Source organism: Camellia sinensis, chromosome 13 (assembly GCF_055761805.1).
Source record: "Camellia sinensis isolate YWXY chromosome 13, ASM5576180v1, whole genome shotgun sequence".
In the NCBI taxonomy this organism is placed as follows: Eukaryota; Viridiplantae; Streptophyta; class Magnoliopsida; order Ericales; family Theaceae; genus Camellia; species Camellia sinensis.
Window position 1 is genome coordinate 27,525,739 of NC_138973.1, and position 10,141 is coordinate 27,535,879.

Genomic DNA, 10,141 nt, shown 5'->3' on the forward strand with positions numbered 1-10,141 from the left:
GGTCGCCCCGCCTCACGGCCGACCTCTCCCGCTCGGCCACCTTCCAGTCGGCCTCTCCACCCGTTTCACACTTCTCTCCCTTCTCACTATTCCCTTCGTTGGTCTAAAGCTGCACTCGGAAATGGGGGACTACTGACATGGATAGGCCCACAAGGCACACGGCCCACGGTAAACCACCCCGAACCCAGTGCTTGGGGCCAATGGCACAACCCGGTTGCTTGGGTGACAAGGCCCAGAACAGCTGGAGGCCACCTAGACATGAAGGGCCAACGGCATTTAGGCACACGGCAGGTGGGACACGGGCCACATCAGCAGACAAAGATCTGCAGAGTTATTATCACAACACATCACCATTAATGCAACCCATCACAGCATTTATTACAACAGCACTCCCCGCCGGAACAGAGCCTCCATCACCCTAAACAAGATGAGCTATGGCACAGGCTTTCGGCGGAAAAAGCACGTCACAAGAGACAGGAAAAATGATGACCAAAGGATATAAGCAAGGATAAGAGAAAAAAAAGAAGGTTAGGTTGCTCTCTCTCTTGATCTCTCGATATACAGTCTTTTCATACTCTGCTCTTCTAATTCTTGCACCGGAGGGTTCACTGGGGGACTACCCCGTTCCCCCCCTGAACTTGCTTGCAGGTCATCTGACGGAGCCAGCCTTCCTGAGCCGGAGTCTGGAGAACCTGGGCCGGTCCGACCCATCCACCCGGGAATCGATACATCATCAGTACTGAACATCTATAATATTTATGAGAATATATTTAATAATTTCGGAATATCACGTGGTCATACTTCAAGTAAATCACTAATTACTCATTTCATGTTATTCTTTTATTCTCAACATAAATCGTGGCTCCTACCCTCTCTATCAATCAAAATCTTATGGACTATCTCTTGGACATATTCTGAAAATACTCGATAATCACCCAATATTGATATGCATTGGTATTATGGTAAAAATGTTATGAAAATCACATGTTTTTGTTTTGTTTTGTTTTTTCTAGTATCCAAGGTGGTTTAGTAGATTCCTTTCCTGTATTCACATTTCTTCTTCGTAATTGAAAAGGTAAAGTTTTCTCCCTAACATACATAGGAAAATGTTGCATATAGGGATTTAATTGATTTTTAGTAAACCCCACTAATTAAGCATAATTAGATTTATATTTTTATACTAAAATGTATATTTTATCTTATTTATTTTCATGTATTCACACCATTTGTATTAATTTTTGTTCTTTTAACTTTATATTAAAAGGAGAGATCGGTGTAATTATGTCAAAATTGTAGAGTTTGTTGTGTTTTCTCTAAACTTGAGAAGGTTAGCATAATTTATCCTATTATTGAAGTTTTGGTTGATTATTTCATATTTCCCAATCGATAAAATGGAATAAAAAAAATGGATTCTCTGGTGTTTACATATACAGAAAAGAAGATGGGTAGATCTGCCTATTACACCCCATGTATCTGGTTTTTTATTTTATTTTTTATCATTAATGATGATTCTAGATGGTATGCTCTGGTTTTTTTTATTTTTTTATTTTTTTTTATCATTAATGATGATTCTAGATGATATGCTCTGTTTTTCTTTTTGTTTTTTTCTAAATTTTATATTTTTGAATGTAATTTTGATATGCTGATGATGACCCTGTTAGCAATGTGCAGAATGAACAGTGGGAGATTAAGCCAATGGTTACAAATACCAGTTTGTGTAGTGATCTTGTTGAAAACAGAAGGATTCAATGTTAGAATAAGTTATGTTAAGAATGTTGTTGCAAAAGGAGCAGGTGAATTTTTTAGTTTTGCAATTAAATTGACTTATTTTATTTTATTTTATTTCTTTCTTTCCTTTTTTAACAATATTCATCGTAACGTTCTTCTTCAATTATGAGATTGCGTGCAGTTTTTTTGGATGGGAGTCCACCGGCATACCATCTTGATAAGGGATTTGGAGCGGGAATTAACAATTGGTTGATTCATATTGAGGTTGGTCCTTCATCAAACTTTGTGTTTTACAGTATATATAATCAATTTCTTGGTTAATAAGAAGATAATTGAAAAATAAATAAGAATTGTTGAGTACTAAATGTCACATAATCTCCATTTGTCGGCGAAAATAGTTTTTACATTTTTTGAGGTTTGGTATGATAGAAAATGCAAGTCTAACGGAGAATGTTTTCTGTGGTCAACGTTAAACAAGTCCATTTGGGAGGAAGTTTTTTCCCAATTTCGAAATTTGGAAAACGCTTTCTTGACTAAAGGCTTACCAGTGCAATCACACTACCACCAACACCACTACTAACACAACCATCAAACACATTAGTTTCAACGTCGCAACCAAACATAGGACAACTTGTTGTATTGAAAATATTTTCTAGAAAATGTTTGTTTTCCAGCAAAATAAAACGAGTGTTAATTTTATGCATTTTCTTGGCAAGCAAATAGTGGGTACTGAATTTGATTTCTTAACAAATGAATTGATGTGGTAATTGAATAATTGAAATTATGTTATTGATCAGTCCTTCGTTGTGGTAATTACTAGTTTTGAATTGGATAACTTGTGTTGTCGTAACATGAGTTGACATTTTCTAATTTGTATTTTCAGGGAGGAGGCTGGTGTAACAATGTCACAACTTGCCTTTCCCGCATGGACACTTGTCTCGGTTCCCCCAAGCAAATGGCGGTTCAGCTTGTTTTCTCCGGGATACTAAGCAACCAGCAAAAGTTTAATCCAGGTTTGCTCGATGTTTTACTGATCTGAATATCATTTTCCCTTCTAAAATTTCATATGATGAAATTGACTCTATTTCGGTATCTAGATTTCTATAATTGGAATAGGATCAAGGTTAGGTACTGTGATGGGGCGTCATTTACAGGCGATATGGAAGCAGTTGATCCTGTAAGTTATAACTTATTCCGATCAGAATCTATGGCTTCATTTTAGGGAATTATAACAAGAGAACAAAGCCAGGCTTTCTACTTATAGGCCAATTGTATCAGGCTACTAATCTTCACTACAGAGGTGCACGGGTTTTTGCTGCTATAATTGATGATCTTCTGGCAAAAGGAATGAAGAATGCTGAAAATGTACGAGTCATATGTTGCATATCTGGCATTGTGATAATTTTCCAAGCTTGTTCTTCATCGTCCTTGTTCTTAATAGCTTCTAAATCTTGTTCTCTCGGGCTGTTCAGCTGGTGGGTTGACTTCCATATTGCATTGTGATAATTTCCGAGCTCTAGTACCCACAAGTGCTAAAGTAAAATGCTTTTCGGATGCTGGTTATTTTATCAATGCATAAGAGCATCTCCAATGGAGCTGCTATTTCACTTGCCAAAACTAAAAAATGACAGGAATGGCAAAAAGTTGTCTCCAATGGTCTGTTATTTCACTTGCCAAAGATGGCAGATGCCATATGTGTTCTCAAATTTGGCAAGTGAAATAGCAGATGCCAAGCTTGCCAGATCAGCAAAAATCAACAGCAATTTGGCACCAAATTTAGTTGAAAACAACAGAATTAATCCAGTAAGGAACCCATTTTTCATAATCAAACCCAATTTTCATAATCAAACAAATTTCAGAATGAAATTGACAAACCCAAATTCGGTTTCTCAAATTTTATTTTTTTTTAATTCATTTATAGCCAAATCAGTCAATCCAAATCGTATGCATTCACAATAAACCAAACGAAATCAGAATAAAGATTGAAAGGGAGACATATATCAAAACAAAAAAAAAAAAATTGATGGATGAACAAAAAAAATTCAATAAGACAGATATAAAAAATTGATCAAAAAAAAAATAATGAAGAAAATTTGGAAAAAAACATACCAGATTTGAGTTGGATGAAGATCAGGATTGAATCCATCGCCAGCTTTGAGTTTCAAAAATCACGATCACCTCAGAACCATATCAACAACCAGAAAAATAAAGAAAAAATCAACACATGAAGACCTCTATATATATATATATATATAAGTATGTCTATAGATGGAGATCGTACTTGTCACGACCCAAACCCGCCCCTGTACGTTTAGCACCGTAACCGGCTAGTAATCCGTGGATTACCAAAGGCCTCTGAATAGATTAGCAAATAATAAGGGGCTGCGGAAGCAATAATACAAAATAGATAAGGTCCAATGAGCTGTGATAACGTACATGGGACAGAAGATTTCAAAATTTATGTATATATACATAAACATGCTAGTCCAGATACACAATATGTACAAGGTATTTACAAAATGTACTTCTCAAGACCTGACTTTACAAGACTAGCATGATTACAAAAAAAAAAAACAGCCATGGCTTTAAACTTCGTTCGGAACCTCCTCGAGATGCACAACAGTTGGCTGACCAAAAATAAAACAGAAGACCTTCAACTCTAGCCCTGGTCATATGTCGGCTCACCTACATACATAATATAAACCGTGAGCGAAGCCTAGTGAATAATAATAGAGTAAAGGGTTTCAATGAATGAGTTCATACAGATTCAGAAATCATAATTCAGATTTGTATCAAATTCATCATAGTTTGTCCAGATCATATACAAACAGAAATCATAAGTCATGATTAAGTTTACGTGATACATCCATTAGCATTAACAGAACAGAACAGAACGTATACACGTGAGGTTACGAATAACCAGTTCCATAAAGGAACCTCCGAATCCGGGTAACAGAACAGAAGCTGAGCCCCCGTGACAGGGCCTCCGGTACGGGTAACAGAGTGCAGATAGAAATAAGTTTCATAAAGGAACCTCCGATACCAGGTAACAGCTAGCAGATATCACATGATGCTAAGGATGTCACGAATACATATCAGAAATTGAACAATCATTCATTGTACAGAACATATCATTTCGAAAAATAGATCTTGTTTTATCACACAGAAAGTAGATACAGTTTGAACATAACTTTACTAAATTATTACTCACAGTTGGCCTTGAAACAGACAGACGGAGCAGATTGATCACACGATACGCGACACGTGACCTACATAACACATAACGGACACACACTTGAAACACACATTCTAATTACACAAAACTTACGTCGTTGGTTCTTAATGTGTTTCTAACCCTTAACCCTCACTATGGAGTCTTAATCAAGGCCTAGGAATGCCTAGGATGGAATGAGGATGCAAAAATGCCTTGGAAAATATTTTTCAAAACTTGCTGAAAACAGAGGTCTTGCTCGAGCGTAGCTTCCTTCGCTCGAGCGAGCTTGTCAAAACAGAGGGGTCGCTCGAGCGTAGACTTCTTTGCTCAAGCGGTCTGTAAAAATGCAAAAGTACTGGTTGTTGAATTTTTACGCTCGATGCCCGCTCGATTCTCGCTCGAGTGTGAGACACAGCTCCTCGCTCGAGTGTAGGTCTCGTCGCTCGAGCGTGCGTCTGCGTGCACCCAAAAACCTGAGAGCTTGCAATTTATGCTCGAGCCATCAATCCTTCGCTCGAACGGAGCTTTGAACAAACGATGGTCGTTCGAGCGTGGAATCCTTCGCTCGAGCGAGGAAGCCAAATTCTAGAATTTCCAGATTTGCCTCCCAAGCTCAAACCAAGCATTCAACACCTCAAAACTTGACCTCTTGGGCCCATTTTCTAGAAAACACTTGTAAACTCATAGTATAAGATGTTTCAAAGATCAATTTGTAAAATCAAAGCCCAAAGGTGAGTCAATTAAACACAATTTTAAATAAAACTTCAAGAATAAAACTTAAATGTAACATACATGAATTGTCATGACTTCTAATGCTCCAAAACATGATCCAAAGTGAGATTAAGCTCAAGAATAGAATGAATTCAAGGACCATAACAAAAATGTGGACATGCATGTGGAAATTCATGAAGAACAACTCCAAAATCCAAGAATATGTGCATCCATGCATGAATTCACTCTCAAATCCAACTCTTTAAACCAATTCTAGACTTTAAACTCTAATCTTCCATGAACCATGTAAGAATTAAACTTAAATGCACAATTGAAAGGGAAATCTCCTACCTTAAACCTTGAATTCAAAGCCTAGAAGCTCAAATATGCAAACTACTCTTCAATTCTCCTAAGCTCCAAGCCAATCCTTGATGAATTCTATTTTCTCCTAATTCTCTCTCTCTCTCTAGTCGGTTTTGGGCTTAGGAAGATGAATGAATGAAAATGATATCAACACATAACATGGAGAGTAATGGCCTAGGATTGTCCACTAAGTGGCAAAATGGTAATTAACTTGAACTAATGTAATTTAGCATGAATCCAATTTAATCATACCAAATTGAATTTCAACTAAATTTACCATAAAATCCCATTAATTCTAATTAACACAAAACACTAATCAGTTTCGGATTCGGCCGCCGATAAGGCCTTCAATTTGTAGTTTAAAACACAAAACATGAACATATCATTTTATGGCCAACAGATAAAAACACAAAGATAATGCAATACATACGCAATTTAATTTCAGATTCCTTCTAAATTACTATTAGGCATAAATAATCATGGTTTAGTATTAATCGGAGGTCGGGGTTATTACAGTACCACAGATAGATCGGAGGCGAAGATAAGTATGTATACAGACAGATCGTATACATCGGATATGAGTATGTATACAGACAGATCGTACCATAGACAGATCGTACACCGATCGGAGGTGAAGATTGAGAGGGAGACAGATCAGAGCTTCATAGGTAGAGAGAGAGAGACGTTTCGATCATGGAGGAGGAGAAAGGACTGGGTGAAAACAGAGAGAGGAGGAAGACAGACTGAGAGAGTGAAAGGGGTTTCGATCATAGAGGAGAAGGGAGAGTGGTGAGGAGAGGAAGACAGAGTGAGAGAGAGAGGAAGATGGTGGATCATTCTAGATGTTTGGGGACAAAGTGATGCCTCAATGTATAAAAGAGCCGTTGGGCTCTGTTTGGTTTTTTTTTTTTTTAAATATTAATTAAGGTCAAGTTTGGCATGATTGAAAAAAGACAAAAAGTCAAAAAGTCACTATCCTATTTAAGTCACATCATCTTGTTTAAGTCACATCACCTCTCTAACACATCACCTCAAACCCAACCCAAACCCAACCTATATTTTATAAAAAGTCAAAAAGTGCACTTATTTAGTCTTCCCAAACTAGGCCTAAATTTTTTAAACCATTTTTTTCCAATTAATCAAACCATTTTTTTACTTAGACATTTTCAAACCATTTTTTTAAACCTCAGTGAATTAATCAAACCATTTTTTTTTTCCAATTTTTCATTTTTTTTAATTTTTTATATTTGTCTAGTTGGGAATAATATAAATATATAATTTTTTTAACAAACAGGTAAAAAAATGTCATAAAAGACAAAAAATATACAAAAATAAAATCACAAAAAAACCTATATCCAAACAACACCTACAAATTTGAAGGAAAAATTGGTTAAGATTTGCCAAAATATCAAATGATCATTGGAGCACCATTGCTATAATTTGACAAAATAACACTATTCATTGTCAAATTATAGCAATGACAATAACATTACAGCAATAATGGTTGGAGATGCTCTAAGCTCTTGTATATGACTTGCTATCATAATCAAATTCCTAAACTATGCAATAATTGTTTGATTTCTATTTGTTTTGTGTAACTAAAAGAACTAAAAGCCATGGTGCTGTATGACAGGAAGGATGTTTCAGGAGCAGCACACATTGAAGCCTTCTACAAAGACGTAGTTACAACACGCGTACTCTCTCTCTCTCTCTCTGTCACACACACACTTGTATGATATTTCCATTATGGTATATGCGGTTTTAAACTCCATATTTTGTTCACGCTCCCTTACATTATAATTGTTTCCTCCTAAAACCCTTGCTATTGTCACTTTTATTTTCATTATTTTCCCAAGGGGAATGAAAATGGTTTCATTGTTGTTAATTTTTCCCAATCTTTATATTCAAAAAAAGTCTATAAACACTGAAACCGATTATAAAACCGGATACAAGCCTCTTACATGAGGTGGAATCTATCTCTCTGGTTCTATAATTGGTTTCTGTGCAAGTAGAAGAACTATTGTATTCAAAGAGATGCAATTTCAAGAATCCATTTTTGTTTATCTCTGATGTAGGGATCAGCTAAGAATTTCCCCATATCCTGCACTTCGAAAATGAGTCCTGGTTTGGTAAGTGCATTTTTCTTAATGGAAGTTTCACTCTCCTTAATTTTTCTAAACTTGTGCTTTCTTACCAATACATCTAAATTACATTGCAGTGTTTTTTCCCACAAAACATGGCATAGCAAATTCAAACTCCGCTTTTTATCGTAAACGCAACCTATGATTCATGGCAGGTTAGCTCATTCCTATCAATACAAAAAATGCTCAAGTTTATGATGATGGTTTATATAAACGTGTTCTAGTTTCTCACATGAGAATTTTGAAATTTGTGTCTCAACCTCTTTTGATTGTCTGTTGTGGAATTCATTACTAAGTTATTTTCTCACAAGACCAGGTTTTGTTTAATAAATGGATTTTAGAAGTAGGAATTTGATGCTTTGGCATGTTTCGCATGTTGTAATTATCATATAGATATACCAAAGACACTGGTCTTGTTCTTAAAATACATTCATAATGTGAAATATATAAGATTTTGACACATATGACTCTTTCTAGGAAAACATATTCCCAACATAGAAAAAGGAAGTTGTACCCTCGATTCCAATACGTTGAACAAAAAATAATAATGTCTTTCTTCAAACATGACTGTTTAGTTTTTATTAACTTCGTTTCTTGGGATTTCGATTTGAAGATAACAGATAATCTAAAGATACTACAAACTGGTTCTCACATACTAACATATATGAAGAATACAATTGTGATATTTTTTTTTCATCAATTTAATGTCGTGTTGTTTTCTTGTTCTTTTAATTTTATTGACTTATTACTTGATTCTATTTTACTCAAGTCTTTGATTTTTGATTTTATATTTTTATAATAATTCAGGTAAATAACATTTTGGCACCGGGTGTAGCTGATCCGCATGGCTACTGGCATAACTGCAAACTCAACATAATGTTCAGCTGATCAACTCAAAACCATGCAAGGTTACTATTTTATAATCTGTTTACCAACCTATGAAGTTCAGAAATTTCTCTGGTTCTTCTAGCTTTTCTACAATTTAAGTTTTTAGGTTTTCATGGTGCATTCCCTAAATCCTCCAAGTCTGTTTATGCAACCCAAAAAGAGTAGTGGTTCTGGTTGATTGTGTTATCATTTTCTGAAAATCTGATTATGAAACCCAAAAAGAGTAGTGGGTCTGGTTGATTGAGTCTTCATTTTCTATTTTTTGTTTTCATTTTCTGAAAATTACAGAAAACTTTTGTTGCAAACTGTTTCTAAAAACTGTTTTCCCTGACAATTATCCGAAATCAACCAACTTTTTTAACAAACACCAAAATATTGTTTTTGAATTTTTGAAAATCATTTCGCATATAATGAAAATAATGGGAGCTTTTGAACTTTTCATTGTTTTACTTCTGAAAACATGAAAACACATATGAAAACATAACCAAACAAGCCTACTTCTCCATTTCCTTGAAAACCCTCTACTGTCTTCATTCATTTATTTATTTATTATCATCTTTAGTAATCTACGGTCTTTGACAAAAGCATAGACCTTTGAAATTTCATTTTATAACATTATTTTTGCATTTATTTTCAGATTTCAGGATGAAGTTTTTAAGTGCATTGATGGGACTTGACAGCTCTTCATCTAGAGGAATGTTCATCAACTCTTGTTATGCCCATTGCCAGACATAAATGCAGGAGACATGGCCGAAGGATGACTCTCCAGTACTCAATGGAACGGTATAAGAGGCTTGTGTTTATTCCCTTTCTATTTTTTATATTTTCTATTTTTTTTTATTTTGCTGTTTTTCCTTCTATTTATTGAACTCTAGTTTCTTTCTTGAACATTTTATTTATTTATTTGTTTATTATTATTTTGTGGCAGATAATTGCAAAGGCAGTTGGTGACTGGTACTATGACCGGCGGGCATTCCAAAAGATAGATTGCCCTTATCCTTGTGACAAAACTTGCCATGATAGTGCTTTTTATCAAACTGAGCATAAGTTACAGTATAGATATATTTTTGTCAATTCATCATTCTTCAGTCAATAA

The 10,141-nt window shown here is 35.3% G+C and overlaps 3 protein-coding genes across 3 annotated transcripts in view; 2 read left to right on the forward strand and 1 right to left on the reverse strand.

The window, feature by feature from the left end:
- The window catches only part of LOC114309643 (DNAse I-like superfamily protein), a 46,009-nt gene extending 42,108 nt beyond the window's left edge, over window positions 1–3,901 (reverse strand). Inside the window, exon 1 of the mRNA XM_082903802.1 lies at window positions 3,838–3,901. The gene's annotated coding sequence lies outside the window, so the exon portion shown is untranslated. The remainder of the gene's footprint in view (window positions 1–3,837) is intronic.
- LOC145789001 (pectin acetylesterase 8-like) lies at window positions 1,634–3,330 on the forward strand. The gene is made up of 5 exons (XM_082903804.1): window positions 1,634–1,793; window positions 1,910–1,992; window positions 2,612–2,741; window positions 2,826–2,905; window positions 3,007–3,330. Exons 1-5 carry the CDS (start codon window positions 1,640–1,642, stop codon window positions 3,229–3,231), a joined length of 672 nt encoding a protein of 223 aa, XP_082759930.1. The 5' UTR covers window positions 1,634–1,639; the 3' UTR covers window positions 3,232–3,330.
- A 3,731-nt stretch (window positions 3,902–7,632) lies between the features above and the next one.
- On the forward strand, window positions 7,633–10,141 carry LOC114309628 (pectin acetylesterase 8-like). The gene is made up of 5 exons (XM_082900365.1): window positions 7,633–7,710; window positions 8,092–8,145; window positions 8,965–9,019; window positions 9,683–9,769; window positions 9,921–10,141. Exons 1-5 carry the CDS (start codon window positions 7,633–7,635, stop codon window positions 10,139–10,141), a joined length of 495 nt encoding a protein of 164 aa, XP_082756491.1.

Bases quoted from the DNA above. Each gene is read 5' to 3' on its own strand.
- LOC114309628 (XM_082900365.1), top strand. From the start codon at position 7,633: ATGGTGCTGTATGACAGGAAGGATGTTTCAGGAGCAGCACACATTGAA. The intron at 7,711-8,091 runs GTACTCTCTCTC...TCTCTGATGTAG, and splicing joins AAGACGTAGTTACAACACGC to GGATCAGCTAAGAATTTCCC. The intron at 9,020-9,682 runs GCAAACTCAACA...ATTTATTTTCAG, and splicing joins GCATGGCTACTGGCATAACT to ATTTCAGGATGAAGTTTTTA.
- LOC145789001 (XM_082903804.1), top strand. From the start codon at position 1,640: ATGCTGATGATGACCCTGTTAGCAATGTGCAGAATGAACAGTGGGAGA. The intron at 1,794-1,909 runs GTGAATTTTTTA...GATTGCGTGCAG, and splicing joins TGTTGTTGCAAAAGGAGCAG to TTTTTTTGGATGGGAGTCCA. The intron at 2,742-2,825 runs GTTTGCTCGATG...TTCGGTATCTAG, and splicing joins CCAGCAAAAGTTTAATCCAG to ATTTCTATAATTGGAATAGG.